This window comes from Falco naumanni, chromosome 12 (assembly GCF_017639655.2).
Source record: "Falco naumanni isolate bFalNau1 chromosome 12, bFalNau1.pat, whole genome shotgun sequence".
NCBI classification, from domain to species: Eukaryota; Metazoa; Chordata; class Aves; order Falconiformes; family Falconidae; genus Falco; species Falco naumanni.
Genome location: NC_054065.1, coordinates 243,348 through 259,440, shown reverse-complemented (window position 1 = coordinate 259,440; position 16,093 = coordinate 243,348). Strand labels below are relative to the sequence as shown.

Sequence of the window (16,093 nt, the reverse complement as noted above, 5' to 3'; positions counted from 1 at the left end):
ATGTCTTACCATGCACTGTTGTGGTAGGTCCCAAGCTAAGGTGAAGCAATGCTGGTGGTAGTGGGAGATTGTTTTCCCCTAAGCAAGTACAAGCTGCTGCAGGTGGTTGGCAGCTTTCATTGGAGCGCTGAATCTGTAGCTGGGCCCTGTGCCGATCAGGATGCTTGCTTTCTTTTGAGATGCGAGGTGAATGGTGAAAGCTTGTGGCTGTAAAAGACCCCCAGGCACTTTGCCAAGGAGCTTAGACCTGGCTTATTTCTGTGCAAAATCCTGCATTTTACAATGGATCTAGGAATCTTTGCCCAAAGCGCTGTAAACTTTTTTTCTCCATACTGTATTATCACATTGAGTAAGGTATTTCCAAACATGCAAAAGAAAAATACTGAGAGGCTGCTGGTGAACCATTGTACTGAGAGGCTTGGGCTAAGATGCAGCAAATGCTCCTTGGGTTGTCTTGCTTTGTCACGTAAAGTTTTAAAACATGGCATCAAGCCAGCACCTGTTTCTGGTACCTGCTTTGTCCTGCAGTCTCAGCCAGATGGATAATAGTGTAATACCTGGAGGGTATGCCTTAGCTGGTCTGACTTTCAATAACCACCCCTTCAGTCCTCTGGAGTTTCACCGCAGTTTAAATTGGCTCCCGATCTTGATGTTTCAAGCGACCATCACACCACTTCTGCAATGAGCACAGTTTGGCCAGACCCAGAGATCTAGCCACATAGCGTTTTCTAAAGAGAAAGTTTAAATGCAATAAAAGCGAAAGGAACACCGACAGACCTAGGTACAGCAGAGCCTCTGTGTGTTAACTTGCGTGCTGCCATTACCGATGATGCTTCACCAGCTAGTTGGGAATTACGTGAGGCTTTGCTCACCGATGTTTTTAACCATGCTCTGTCAAGGAAATGTGCAGAGTTTTCCTGTAAAATCTAATAGGCTTTTATATGCAGGCTTTTCTGCTGGGTGTCAGACTCAGAAACTGGTACTTGTGGCTGGATCCTTCCAGAAAGGGGAAGGGGACATCGTCCGTGCATGTATAAAGAAAATGCCCATTGATTATCTCTTAGCCAGTGACAGAAGTGCGGGTGGAGGTCAGGCCAAACTGGCATGGCTGGCTTTTGTGAGCTCACCAGTTGAGCTGACGCCAAGGTGAGCCCAGTCTTTAAATTCCCTTGCGTGCCTCAAGGTCTGCATCATCCGATTTGTGCTCGTTAGAAGTACAGGATGAAGCTGGACCCTGCCCATCAAGTGTCAGATGATGCTCTCTTTGCTGCACATCTGTAACAAGAGGCTCTAGAGTAATACAAACCTGGTCAGTAAAGGCAGCAAAATAACGATTTCCTTTCAAACACTGAAACTGGTATAAGGGTGTGATTTGTCTATCGCTGCCTGTGTTCTCTTTGACCCAGGGAGGCTGTATGGAGCTGATGACTTCTTGCCTGTGTTGACATATGTGCTAGCCCAGTGTGATATGCTGGAGCTGGATACTGAAATTGAGTACATGATGGAATTGCTGGACCCATCTTTGCTGCATGGAGAAGGTAATCAACTTATTTCTATTAGAACTGAGTGGAGGGTTGGGGAAGGGGGATTCTTCCTCACCTTGTTTAAGTAGAAACCCTTTTGATGGAGTCCTATAGTCGGCAATGTCGGTAGTGTAACAAGAGAACCTCGTAATTTCCACCTTAAAATAAGAGAAGGCTGGTTAGCTTGCAGAGTTACAGCCCTAAGTGACCTGGGAATCTACTGATGTATGTACTGCCTTTAGGAGGGAGTATGTTGTTTTCAGCCAAGAAGGAGGAGGCATCATGACTTAGCAAGGAACCGTATGCTGTGCAGGTGCCAAATGTGGTTATCCTTCTGTGCTTGAAAATGTCCTGAGATGAGAGTATGTATGGGTCTGCAGCATCCAATTGAGTTGTGAGACCTGGAATGGGACCCGGGTTAGGTGCTTTGTAAAAACTTCTGGGGGAATTCTCTGCCCCTCTGGGGAAAGTGCTTTTGAGAATGTTGCCCCCCTTAATGATCCTGGCTTATGTCCAATACTTGCTTCTCACAGAGTATTTTTATGAGGCCTAGGAATATGTTTCTTAAGGCGCTCTTGAACGATGGCTGAAGTCTGCTAGAGACAAGGAAATCTTCCTCCTTTCTGTTTTCACTGTGGTGGTTTTAACAAAGAGGTATTCTGCAAGCTTTTGATAGGCCCCAGAATCTATTGGTTTATGAGGAAATTTTAAAGGTTTTTGTGACCAAGCTCAGCTGTGAGTTTTAAGTATATGTGTATGTGTCCCATTTCTGCTATCTCTTGGGTTGCTGAAATTGCTGTATCCTTTTACATGCCGATACGCATGACAGAACTGTGCCAGGTTTTCTCGGGTTCAGTACTAGTCTGTTCCCTGCTTTGTGTGCAGAGTGCATCGTTCAGGAATCTTAGGACAGAAAATACTTGAGATGTGAAGCTGGAGATCATTAACATGCTTGAAAGGCAGAAATACTTACTGGACTGTTAAGTCGTGTTGGTTTTAATATAGAAAAAGCTGTTCATCTCTTGGCTGGCCCTGTCTGTGGCACTAGCTAAACTGTACGGTGCAGGAAAAATTGTTTAGTGCTTTGGGGTTGTGCGGTTCAAATGTAATGTATTGTCCAACTTGTCTCGTGGGTCTTGCGTGTCTTCTACGTATTGAACTTGTTGCAGAGCTGAAAGCGAGAGGATGCTGTTGGTAATACAGAAAGCACTACTGTGAGCATAGAACGTGTCTCTGAATGACTCCACAAATAGACCGTGTTGCCTCTTAATTGAATGCTCCCACTCAAATAGTTTACTTAAAGAGCAAGAGAAATAAATGATAGCATGTCTTTTGTTTCTCCTGGTTGCTGAGGACTGTTGCCTCCTGCTGAGAGTCCTTTTCCTTTGTGACCTGCAGCTCCTTTTGTACATCGGCAACTCTGTTGTGGCTGTACTTTGTTCTCCACTCATGTAATAAAGGTGAAGTCTGGAGAGCTGTAGACACTGCCTCCTGAACTAGTTGGACGTAATGTTGGACATAGGTGAACAAACACAGTCTGCCTTTTAAAAACAAAAGCAAAACCTTTGGGATGCTTCCAGGTACAAATCGCACACGCTCGGTCATTGCTTTGTTGCCACCAAGGGAGTTGCTTTTAAGTTCCTGAACAGTGTAGATTGTCTTTTATGTCGTTAGAACAGCTGTTTTTATTTGATCCCCACTTGAAGGTCAGGAAGAAAACAAATCACTGTTTGGAAATTGTTTAGAAGAAAACTCATGTTCCAACTTTGTAAAAACACTCAGGAGTAAAGCAATGACACTGGTCATTTAAATAACCGGCCACCCCCAGCACTAGCGGGCCCAGAGTTAGATACTGTTGCACCACTTTGATAATATGGAGCCCAGGCAACCACTGCACGGCTCTTAGCAGCTGAGAACACACCGTCCGGTATTTTGCAGGCCAGTAAGCTGTTTTTCTTTATGTATAAATATTTTGGCCATAGAATGCAGGGACTTTCATATGTGTGTGTGTATATTTATTAAAAAAAATATATATAATCATTTGTACTTTTGACTGTGACCCGTTGGAACTGGCATGGTGTTTGTGACCACTCTGAGAAGTTCTTCCCTTGCTGTCCTTCACAGGAGGCTATTACTTGACAAGTGCTTATGGCGCACTTTCGCTTATCAAGAACTTCCAGGAAGAACAGGCTGCCCAACTGCTGAGTTCAGAAGCTAGAGATACTCTCCGGCAATGGCACAAGAGGAGGACAACTAACAGAACAATACCTTCAGTTGATGATTTTCAGGTAGAGCTTAGGGCTGAAGGGAAAAAAAAACACCCAGGGGATGATTGTTTTGTTGGAAATCTCCATTTGAGAAGCATGATTCATAATGATTTCCTTGGGGCCACAAGTGTGTGAAGCACTGCTGAGAATATGGCTGGCAAATTTGACTCTGTTTCAAAGTCTTTGCACTTCATAACAGAGTGTGATTATGTGTGGTAATGATGGTATAAAGGAAACACTAAAGAATGGAGCTTTCCCACTGTACTTTGTATTTAAGTTGTGCAGAGCAAGGACAGAGTGAATCGTATTTTAGATTTGGCTTCTTTGTATGCTTTGCTGTTAAAAAGAACAATGCCAGATTTCCAGTGGTATAAATCGGCACAACTCCCCAGTAATGATTGGTGGCTTACCGCAGGTAATAGAGAGGAGACTTGGCAGAAAAGCTTACAATTTTAAAGTTTAAGCAAGGAGTAGAATTCTATACTGTGGATGTCTTCATGTTTGCTTTGTTTGTTTGTTTTTTTTTCTCCCCACCTCCCATTTGTTACTGGCCTTTCAGAGTAGGGCAGTAACTTCAACTGAAGAATAACAAAACAGTCGGGATTACTTCATCTTTTAAAACCAGGTCTGCATGCCTTTCATACAGGAAAAGAATGTTACATAGCTAAACGTGCTGTTGTCTGTTCAGATGCATCAGTTTTGCGAACTGAAGCAAGGAGGATGTTGGAATCAAGAAGAAAGGATTTACTCCTTTGTGTACGGTTGTTTACAGTTCATGTCACAGTGCAACGTTGCTGGAGAGGCTAATGTCAACCATCAATTAGATATGGTGTAGCTAAGAGCTTGAGAAATGAAGGTATGGGGTCACCAGGAGGTAATTAAACCTTTCAGTTGTGGCTCCTTCTGCTTTATCAGCGTCCATGCAAACAACCACAGCACATCACTGAACAGGAAGGAGCTGGGAAAAGCAGCAGTCTCCCACAATTTGCTTCTCTTAGGAAGAGGAGAGCTGATGAACAGAAATTCGAAACTATGGCCAGTGCACAAAGCTAGTCCATCTTACTGGGATCCATTTTATATTCTGCTTACTTGTACAAGTAGTTAGATGTCACATTCAAGTAGCTTGAGGCTTTGTTCTTTCAAGCAAAACATTACACTTAATAGGAAAATTCATCACCTTTGTATTTCTGTTGGATGACTAAATAACAGAAGATTTTTTTCAGCAGGATCTTGTATTCAGTTTCACATTCTCTTCCTCAGCAACTGAACTTCAGCCAAGCTAACTGTAGAGCTGGATGCCATGCTGGATGCTGGAAGATGCAGGGGAGCCCGGGAAGAGCTGGCACCAGGTGTGTCCAGGGCTGCTCCTTTTGTTGTCTCTTTCAAAGAGAGCCTCAAACCAGTAAAATAGCTCCACTTCCAGGCTATGCTTGGCACAAATTCAAGTATTTTGCTGCCTTCCCAGAATGCCAGTTTTCCATCTCCTTTCTCCACATCTGCAGTCCTGAAACGAAGCACCTTCCCTACAACAAACGTGTAACAGCTTCAGCTCAACTTATCTTTCCCACATTGAACCAGGATGTGATCGCTGCACGTCTGCGATGCTGTCTCACAGCCTTAGCACCAGCTTTTGGGTCCTGGAAAGGCCTTCATCCTCCCTCCCTCAAAAGGATGGAAAAGCAAAAAATCCCATATTTCAATGATGATGAAATACAACTTTCTGATACTGCATAATTTTGATACTTAGTATATGAGTTACAGGCATTTGCACAAACCTCAGCCTCTCCTTGAAGCAATCCTGTCCGTCTAGAAGCACTGAAAAACAAGTCTTCTGTGTGTTAACTGCATTAGAAATTAAAACTGTAGTGTCCTTTGCCTTATTTAGGGCTGATTTTGTTTTATTTTTATTTATTTCTTCACACCAGGTAACAAAAATGGATTAGTTCAGGTCAGTCCTAATGGTTTAAAAGCTGTTGCAAAGTTCCAGTGTTTCAGTCTGCAAGCTATCAGAAGTTTATTAAAAACCGAGAGTGCTCTTTGGAACTGAAGTCATATGAGCATTCTTCTCAGTCCTAGCTTTTAACAGCTTGTTCTTATGAAACATAAATTTTTGCCATTGTGATTTAGCATGCTTAATTTATTCAGCTTACAAACATAAGTACCAGCTCAATAAACAAACAGGTCTTTCTTACTGTCATTTTTCCATCTCCTTTCATTTTACTGCTCTTAGTTTCTGATCGCAGTTAATTTATTTTTAAAAAAGCACATGATGGCAGGCTGCTTTGTTCATGTGTCCAAAAGTGTTTTGTTGTTGGGGTTTTTTTTCCAGTTACTTTTTATTTTACTTTTTGAAAGGTAGAATTATGTTTCCTTGTAGGGCGTGTTTAGAATTCATCTATGTTATCAGTTCTACACGTGTGAATTTCAGCAGGAAAAAAAAATCCAGCTTTTACCTCACAATCATGTGGAGTTACTTTAATGTTGCAGAGTAAATTTTCCTTCTACCTCCTTCTAAGCCTTTTTATTTTTTGGAGGAAAAAAAAAAAAGCTGTTACATGAAATTTGGTTGCATCAGGCTCAGACACCAAATTGCCATCGGTTAACATGATGAAAATGTCCTGCATGAAAATGGATTGCCGTTTGCATGCTGCAGCGTTAAGAGTGTTGAATGGTTTATCATGCAGCAACCTGTGGATCAACACCCTTGTATGTTGCTGGCAGAGGGTTGGTTTGGTTTTTTTTTTCCTTCTGACAAACATACTGGGTGAAGCATCTCTTCTATAGTATTGACCCAGCAGTTGCAGCAGCATCTCTTGGGCATGCTGCCTTCGATGTTTTATTTTGCTTCACAGCATTTAGTTTCCTGGTAAGGCCAAACACCAAGTCCCATTAAAACCACTGGTGTTTTCAATGTGGCTTTAAGACTATCTGTTCATTTGTAATTGCAGGGTTAGAATGTAAGCCAAGGAAAGGAGGATGTCAGCTTATGAACTTGTTGTGCCTGCCACAGTCTTACCACCATCATCAATTCACAAGGTGGCCGTAAAGTACAGGAATCACTGGTGTGTGTTTCACAACCAGAACATAGAGAGGATTGCTGTTTGTTGCTGAGCTTTCAGTTTTCAGAGCGTGAGGTGTTTGGGTTTTGTTTCTGATGTCTGTTTTCTCATTCTACAGAACTACCTTCGTGTTGCATTCCAGGAAGTTAACAGTGGATGTACAGGAAAGACCTTACTAGTAAGACCCTATATCACTACCGAAGATGTATGTCAGCTTTGTGCTGAAAAGTTTAGAGTGGACAATCCAGAAGAATATAGCCTGTTTCTTTTTGTTGATGACACCTGGCAGCAACTGACAGAAGATACCTACCCTCAGAAAATTAAGGCAGAGTTGCACAGCCGTCCACAACCCCAGGTCTTTCACTTTGTCTACAAGCGCATTAACAGTAACCCATATGGTGCCATTTTTCAAAACAATGACGAGTCAGCTTCTTAAACCAGCCACTCGTTTAATTTCTGTTCCTTGTTAACTGTTGAAAGCGTCTTTGTTGGCTGGCTGCCTTAAGAGTTAAAACAAGTCTTAAACCATAAACACCTGGTTAAACACACGCATTGCATACAATACCCCATGTAAACCGTGCATATGGCCAGTTATACAGTGTTCCACCCAGTGTGTTTGAGTCAACAGCCCATGAGGCTGAATTTTTTGTATCACAGACTCTTTTGAAGCATATTATACCGTGGCCCTTTGCAGGTCTCTCGCTGTAGCATGCAAAATGTATTTTCTTGCACTCATCCTATAGCCAAATGTCATTTTGATTCAAGTATATGTATGCTAAGACAAGTATTTAAGTAAACTGGCTGGTATGAGCTCAGTTTCACCAGCATGAGTTTGACAAGACTGTCCGATGCAGGGCATCAGTTAACTCATCATTACTTGGATGATTGCATCCTTTCCTAATTTTTTTAATTACAGAGAATCACCATGGGTTTTATATATATATATATTAAAAAAAGAATAGAAATTCTATAGCAGTTGCAGGTAAACTGTCAGGGTTTTTTAAAATATTTTTTTAACGATAAAGTATTCTATAATTATGCATGTGATTTTTAACATTTCATATACAAGAATAAATCTCTTGCTGGTTTTAGAGTATTGCATTAAAAGCCTCTGTGGGTTCTCTTCTTTCCCTGTTACAGGAGAGTTCTCGTGAAACTTGCGTTACTTGTAAGAAGATTGTAACATTGGCACTGGCAATTTTGATGCCTTTATCTGAATGTCATGTACTGTTATCTGGATTATTGTTTATATGCATTGCTTCAGACAGAACTAGGGGGTTGGAAGAGGAAATTGGAAGGAAAGGTTGTAGAGAAGGGGCAGAGAAAGAATGTAGAGAACTTAATTTACAATTAAAACATGTTATGTCTGCTGGTTCAGGCTCCTTGCAGGAAATAAGCAGAGGAGGTTGGTAAGGAACTTTTATGTAAGCAGTGTTGTAGATCTGCAGAGGGATTTGACAGTGTTTATTCCAGATACTGTTTGTGTTAGCAGAAGATTAAATAGATCAGTAAGGTAAAGGAGAACACTAACTGGTTTGTATAGTACGTCACCAACATAAACTTGTCTTGAACTGAAGAATGTTACAGCATTTCATGATTCTAAGTTACTTAGTAGGTGAGATGTGAAAGGCAATCCTACATATGCAAAGATAAAATGGTATTAAATGTATGTGTTCTATAGATTTGTTCAAGATAGGACCCTACTTAAGTCAATTTGGGCTAGTCTTTTTAGAGGGACATGGGATTCTCCCCAGGCCTGCTTTGAGCAGTGTAACGTGAGGCAGATGATTACAAAAATGTTATGAGCAGCATGTGTGTTGTACATACAGAGGTTATAGTGTTTTCATCAGTTTGCCATGTATCTGAAACCCCTGGCACATGTTTGTATCTCATTTTGTAAAAGGTGAGTTTTGCACATAATACATTGTAATACTGAACTATAATTTGAAATGTTGGGTGCTGTGTTCTGGTTTGTTTGTTTGGTTTTAAGAAATGGTTCACGCTTGAATGGTTTGTGTATCATTAGACTCTGATGCTGCAGCCTTTCATCGTGCTCGGCCCACTTTAAACTCTTTGCAAAGGAAGGATGCAATAACATTATCAGTCTAGTTAGTGTGCTTGACCTGAACAGCAGTAAAAGCAGCAGGCAGGTATCTTGAACCGTTGAACCATTTCTTTCGAAATTAAGACTGACCTTTGGTGCTAAAGAAAATTCCACTATTTGCATATGATGGCGGCTCTGCTAGGGGAGGGAAGGAGTAGAGCAAAGAGGCAAACTCAGAATTTCAGGCATGAAACTAAGGAAAGCAAAGAGTGCAAAAAGGGAAATGTGCACCCAAACCACCTCAACGTGATTCCGCTGTCTATTCTTGTGCAATTGTTTCTTTTAAAAATTAGAACATTGTATTCACTGTGCCATGCAAAACACTTCTCACTTCTCATAATGCCAGGAAACAGATGATATGTAAACCTAGGAAGGAATTTGGACTTGCAAAAATAAACTACCCTATCTTCTCCAATGTGAGATGTTTCATGTTATAAAATGCTGAAAAGCAAGAAAAAGCTTATAGTTGAGGTAGTCCCTCTTTTTGAAATATAGAAGTAACTGGAAAGGCTAATGGAAATAGCTGGAGGTAATAAATCCCTAAATCTTACTAACAGAAGAAATAAGAGAACTTTAATCAAAAAGTTACTATTACATGAGGGGATTATTTGTGAATTCACAGAAAATACCTACTGCAAAAGGGTAAGAAATCAAATCTTTTTGTTGTCATCTCCCCATGATGTTTTTTTATTATTTTTCATCTTAAAGGCTGTCATCCTTGCAGCCTCAGCCTTCCAGGCAAGCCTTAAATTCAGCAGATCATTCTTTCTCTGCTGGAGCTGCAGCATCACAAACTGGGTGAGGATTCTGTATCACAACAGGGAGAGGCCATTTGTCTTAATTCCACAAAATTAAGAGTGCACAAAGTCTGAACTGGGTGAGGACTGGCAGGTATGTGAGCCGTTTAAAAAAAAAATAAATAAAGTACTGTGCTGTTTTCCTGGCTCTTGCAACCACTCGAGAGGCAGCAAGGGCTGCGCACACGTGTAAGGGAAAGCGAACCAAATCAAGCTGCCCAAGCAGGCAGGGGGCTGTATTTGTCGCAAAACTCTGTTTGTTACAAGAGTTGCCCTGAGACTGTCCCTTACAGAAGGTAAGAAAAAGCCAAGAGGAACCCGGGTCTAGGCCTCGGCCTAGGCAGCTGCCGGTGTGCGCCTCCCGGGGCTCGCCGCGGGGCCGCTCTTGGGCGCTGCACATGCGCGACCTGCCCCCGGAGCCAGGCGCCCAGCGCCCCCGGCACTGCCGGCCCAGTCCCGCCGCAGCAGGCGCGGCGCTCCCAGCGGAGCAGCTCTCCCAGCGGAGCGGGGCCGCGCCGCCGCCTCCCCGCCGGGGCGGGAGGGAAGCGGCCCTCGGGCCGCGGGAGCGCTTGCGGGCGGCGGGCCGGCGCCGGCAGCTGCAGCATGGCGGGGCTCCGCGCCTTCCGCAGCGACGGCCTCTTCCGCCTCAACACCGTGTGAGCGCCGTCCGCCCCCTCCCGCCCGTTCTCCGCCACGCTCGGGCGGTGGGCGCACGCGGGGCTCCCCCTCTCCCCGCGGGAGCTCGGGGCTCCCCCGGCCGGTGGCGGGGCTGGGGCCCGTGGTGAGCGTCGCTCTGCCCCCACAGCAACCTGGACCCGCTGACGGAGACCGTATCCTTCCCGCTGCCGCCGGGGAGGAGGCGCGGGTCCCAGCGCGGGCGGCAGCAGCTTGCTCCTTAGCTGCGTGCCCCGGTGCGGGACACCCTTCTACCGGCAGTACCTGGCCCACCGCCCCCAGTACTTCGTCGTGGCGGCGGCGCCCGGCGGCGAGCTGATGGGCTGCAGTGAGCGGCCTTGCCGGTGGGGGGCGGGCTGTGAGGCTGGAGCTTTCTTTAGGCTTTGTGTTCCCCAGATACTCCGCAGGGAGGAGAAACGTTGTGCAGCGTCTTCCCATTCCACAAGCGTCTGAGCGTGTTGTGCAGGGCTCGTGGCAGTAGTTTTCGGTGTGGTTCCAAGCGCGGCAAGGAGGCTCGGCTGCGGTAACGCCCGCCCGGGTGTCACACGGGTGAACGTGTAAGTAGGAGTGCTTCTGTGCTCCCGGAATGAGGTGCCCGTGCTCAGCACTGATCTCACATGCTGCCGGTCATCAGTAAGTGAAAATGCTGCGCTTGGGTTTTGCCTTGTCCTGTAAGGGAGTGCCCTGGGTCTGGATGTCAGTTGCTTATTTGCTGTGGGATATTCTTGTTTTTCAGAACTCATTCCGAGCAGAACTGTTGGTTTGTTTGTTCTTTCCAATTGTTTTTTTCCCCCTTTGGGGGGGTTTGGGAAGGTGGGCACAGAATGAGAGTCTTTGTGGGGACCCAGGAAATGAAGTGTTTAACAGTAAAGCTTAAAGCGTTTGCTGTACAGAAGTTTTCTCTGTACCCACCCCATCAGTTGCTTATTTAGCAGTGCCTGATGTTTATGAGAGTGCCCTGTGGAAGTCTGCATATTCATTAATGAGCTGACAGTAGCTTGGCTCTGTGTAGAAAGGAGAGGAACTATGAAGAATACACACCCATCCTGCTTTTATTTTTTATTTTTCCTTAAACGTCCAGTGTTTCCGGGGCCTTTGCTTTCTCTTGCCACATTGGCAAACTTCCCAAGCTCTATTCCCCCACAGTCACGAAAAGTCTTCAGTAATTGCTGGGATGGTGAGTGAGTTTTGGGCTCCTAGTCCTCCATTCCTTCAGTCATGAATTCCACTCGGTTAAAGACTCACGAGAATTGCTTAAAACTTGCATTTGGAAGTCCCACCTCAAACAATAAATTTGTGGAAATACATTTATTTATTTACACTAACGAAGGAAAAACTGTAATACTGCATCAAAATGAAACAGTGGCTGCTGAATCACTGAGTAATAGCGTAGAATCGCTGCTTAAGCCTTTACCACAATCATTGCAATGTTTGTTTGTAGACTGCTTGGTTTTTTGTAAAGCCATGTGGCTGCGTGTGCTGCATTATTCCCAAGGTGCTCCTTACTGCTCTGATGCTCTGTACGTTCGCAGCACTGCGTAAAGTGGAAGGCTCTGTGGCTGGGGAAGAGCGGCACGGACATGTTACTGCTCTCTCTGTTGCACAAGAATTGTGACAGCTGGGTTTGGCTGCTAAATTTATGGAACTACTGGGAGAAATTTCAGAGAAGCGAGTACCAGGCTTATCTTTAATCTTCTAAAAGTAATCTTTCAACTGACATGGCTTAGGTATTTGACTTGCATGAAAGAGACCCGGAATTTTGCTTTAAGTAGTGTTCTGATTCGCTGAGGATTCCCTGTAATTAGAGAACAAGACTAAAAATGTTGTGTGGCAGTGTAAGATCTCAGGGTTTCTGTGAAAGCTATTTTGCTAGAATGAGTAGGATGTAGCCTGAATTCCAATAGAGATACTGTATAAAAAAAGGTCCTTGTCTTGACAGCAAAAGAGTTTCATGGAACGTCAACACTTTCCCATAGGGCCTCCAGCGTGCTTGTTCAGTAATCGTGGGCTTTTTGCAGTTCCTGCAGGCAGCCTTGGAACCAATTCTGTATGGTAGACAGTAGTTTAGCTTACTTTCTATGTCAGGCTTGGCTGCTTGTACCTGCTGAAAATTTAATTGAGCATCAAATGAACCCACAGGGAAATGTCCTGAACACATGGTGGTAGGGCAACCCCATTGTAATTGGTAAAATTTTACATTTCAAAGAATTTGCCTTGTGAGGAGAAGGGCTGCCTTGTGTTAGGCAACTGAGCTTTGTGACCTGTTCTGCAGCTGTCCCCTGCCACGCACGTTGAAGGAGGCAGTCCCTAAGCCAATGCAATTGAAAATGTGAATTTTTAGATATTTTTTTAAAATAAAAGATTTCCTACGTGTATATGAGACCTGTGTGAGTGCTTAGCTTGCCCTGTTCTTTCTGTTCATAATTCTGAACCCACGGGCTGGTATAAAAGAATGGTTATGTGACAAAAATAGAATAAAATCTGAGTTTATACCGGATTTGTCCCTTGGGAAAGGAGTGCATCTGTTACTGCAGCGTGAAAGATGTTTGATTAGCATATGACATCATCAGACCTGCTCTTGGTCTGAATACAAGTTATGGGTTATTTAGCAATACGTTCACCTGCTATTCCTTACTGTGGCAGTTTTGGGGGGGGGTTATGTTTCCAAAGAAAGGGTGGATTTTTCATTGATCTCTTTGTGAGAGTATCAAATTGGGTTGCAGTAAATACACATAAGCAGCTCGGCTACAGTGTGTACCGGACAGTATCGGAGCGCTACTCTGCTAGCAATGGAGAGCCAGATGAAGATGCTTACGGTAAGTGGTTGTTGTGCCTTACGTTGAATGGGAGGGTTCCTGGGCCTGTTTGTATTTTTTTTTTTTTAACATGAAACGAGTTCAGATAGTTGTTGATGAATGGGATTCTGTATACTGCTTTAGATAGCTTTTCCTACTGAATTGTACATCAGGTATGAAACTTGATTGCAGGAAACGGAATGAATCTGTGTCAGGGGAAGTTCAGGTTGGATGTTAGGAAAAATCCACTGAAAGGGCGTTTGATCAGGGCACCAAACCTGTCCAAGAGCTCAGGGAGCATCTGGATGATGCTTTTAGTCATATGGTTTAGTTTCAGGTAGTGCCGCAAGGAGCATGGAGTTGGACTTGATGATCCTTATGGGTCACATGCAACTCAAGATATTCTAGGATTCGAGGAAATCTTGAAAAATGATCTTAATGTGGCTTTGTGCAATGACTGTCTTTTATAATAGCATTATTTTCTTTTGCCATAGATGCGAGGAAAGCTCTTTCCAGAGATACAGAGAAGAAATCAATTATACCTCTGTCTCATCCTGTGAGACCAGAAGACACTGAGTAACTGTAAACTGTGATTCTCGGATAACCTAGTAAGAGTGTCAGTTTCCTTCTCCCCAAAGCCCCCAAGAACTTACAGATCTGTGAGTTAAAGCAGGGAGAAAGAAGATTAAGATCTGAGGAGGAGCCTGGAACCGAGGAGATGAATCACCGGTGACAGAGTCAGTTAATGGATTTGCAGAACTGACAGGACCAAAGGAAACTCCTAAAAATTTCAGATGTTGACTAATGATTTGATAAGCGTATATAAGCTGTGCTGTATCGCTTGGTTCTCTGCCACTCGCTGGGGCGGTGGCCCAGCTCTGAGTTGTGATTGAAGCAAACCCAGTGGTACCCACGTGTGTGTGAATTTCTCCTTTAACAACAGCAATCGCTGGGGCTTACCTGTAGGACCCCACCATCCAGCGCCCCCCCACCCGCATGCCCTGTGCCATGGGTTCTCTCCCTCGGTAATGGGGTGGGGGCAGGGACGGAAAGAACCACCCGACTATTAAAGCTGTCAGATGCGAAGGATTTAACCGCTCGAGCCACGCGGGTGCTTTTTGGTACAGAGGCGAGGGGTAATAGTGCCCGGGCTGCGAGTGGGCGAAGGGCAGAGCGAAAGGGCAGCCGCAGCGAGCGCTCCCGTGGCCGGGCGGTGTGAACCGGGCTGAGATCCCGGCCCGTGCCCGCCCGGGCAGTGCTCGGCACGGGGCTGGTGGGGCGCTGCTGCCACCTGGTGGGCACGTGTCGGTTCTGCAGCCCTGGCGCCGCGCATGCGCAGTGGCGCCTCCCCTCGGCGCTGCCGGCTGCCGTTAACGGCACGGCGGTCCCGCGCTGCCTGCGGGGTGGTGCCGCGGCGCCCGCTGCTGCCTCCCGGTAAGGAGCTACCGCTGCCGTCTCCCGAGCACGTTGCCAGCGCGCGCTCAGCACGGGAGTACGGAACTGCCGCGCCGCTGCAGCCCGGGGACAAAAGCAGCCCGCGGGTGCTCGCTGCTGCAACGGCCCCGCCCCTGGCGACAAGCCCCCACCTGGGGACCGCGGGGGCGCGGGGCGGCTGCGCCCCTCCACGGTTTCAATTCCCCCGCGCTTGGCAACGCCACGGTTCTGCCCCGGCGGGCCGCCCCTGCGCGCGCAGGGCTGGAGCCCCGTCTGCGCGTGCGCCGCCCTGAGCCCCGCCAGTGCCGCCACAGCGCATGCGCCAGCGCCGGCTGGGGGGCAGCAGCCGCGGAGGGTCTGCGGGGGGGGGGCGGGGCGGGTACCGGCGGGTCGGAACATGGACACAAGCCAGGAACCTGTGCTTGTAGGGCAGAAAGCTGCCCGTCCTGGGCTGCATCCAACGAAGGTCGAGGGAAGCGATTCTGCCCCTCCGCTCTCGTGGTGCCCACCTGGGGCACCGTCTCCGGCTTCTGAGCCCTCGGCAAAGCGGGTCGGGAAGGGAGCCACAAAGGTGGTCGGAGGGATCCGGGGTTGTTCAGCCTGGAGCAAAGGCTCTGGGGAGACGTTATTGTGGCCTTTCAGTACTTAGGGGGGCTTATAAGAAAGACGGTGACAAACGTTTTAGTGCGGCCTGTGCAGTAGGACAAGGCTTGGCGGTTTTAAGCTGAAAGAAGGTAGCTTCAGCCTAGGTAGAGAGAAGAAATTTTTTATGAGGGTGGTGGAACACTGGGAGAGGTTGCCCAGAGAGGTGGATGATGCCCCGTGCCTGGGAGCATCCAAGGTCAGGCTGGGCAGGGTTCGGGGCAGGGATCAGGGTGGGTTGGGGGTGCGGGTTAGGGTCCGGGGTTGGGTTCGGGTTCGCGTTGGGGTTCTTAGGGTTCGGGTTTGGGTTCGGGTTTGGGTTATGGTTAGGGTTAGGGGTTAGGGTTCGGGTTGAAGTTAGGGGTTAGGGTTGGGTTTGGGTTATGGTTAGGGTTAGCGGTTAGGGTTCGGGTTGAAGTTAGGGGTTAGGGTTGGGTTTGGGTTATGGTTAGGGTTAGCGGTTAGGGTTCGGGTTGAAGTTAGGGGTTAGGGTTGGGTTTGGGTTGGGGTTACGGTTAGGTTTCTTAGGGTTAGGGTTTAGGGTTGCGGGTTCGGGTTGCAAGTTCGGGTTAAGGGTTCGGGTTAAGGGTTAAGTGTTAGGGTTTGCATTAGGTTAGGGGTAGGGGTTCGGGTACGGGTTAGGGTTAGAGTAAGGGTTCGGTTTGGGGTTAGGGTTAGGTTTAGGGGTTAGTGTTAGGGTTCGTGTTAGGGCGTTTATGGTTAGGGTTGTTAGGGTTTGGGTTCCAGTTCACGTTAGGGTTTAGGGGTTCGGATTCACGTTAGGGTTTAGGTTTCAG

At 46.2% G+C, this 16,093-nt stretch overlaps 1 protein-coding gene across 10 annotated transcripts in view; it reads left to right on the top strand.

The window, feature by feature from the left end:
* The window catches only part of RIN2 (Ras and Rab interactor 2), an 85,052-nt gene extending 70,923 nt beyond the window's left edge, over nt 1-14,129 (top strand). For 6 of the 10 annotated variants that reach the window (XM_040612237.1, XM_040612235.1, XM_040612241.1 and 3 more), the window contains 4 exons: nt 1,407-1,538; nt 3,648-3,811; nt 6,968-10,753; nt 13,715-14,129. In XM_040612237.1, the coding sequence (XP_040468171.1) occupies nt 1,407-1,538; nt 3,648-3,811; nt 6,968-7,285 (614 nt within the window). In that variant the 3' untranslated portion in view covers nt 7,286-10,753; nt 13,715-14,129. Of the gene's footprint in view, nt 1-967; nt 1,147-1,406; nt 1,539-3,647; nt 3,812-5,050; nt 5,140-6,967; nt 10,754-13,714 lie in introns of those variants that run through there. The other 4 variants (XM_040612236.1, XM_040612238.1, XM_040612242.1 and 1 more) reach the window with 4 other exon arrangements.
* The last annotated feature ends 1,964 nt before the right edge of the window (nt 14,130-16,093 follow it).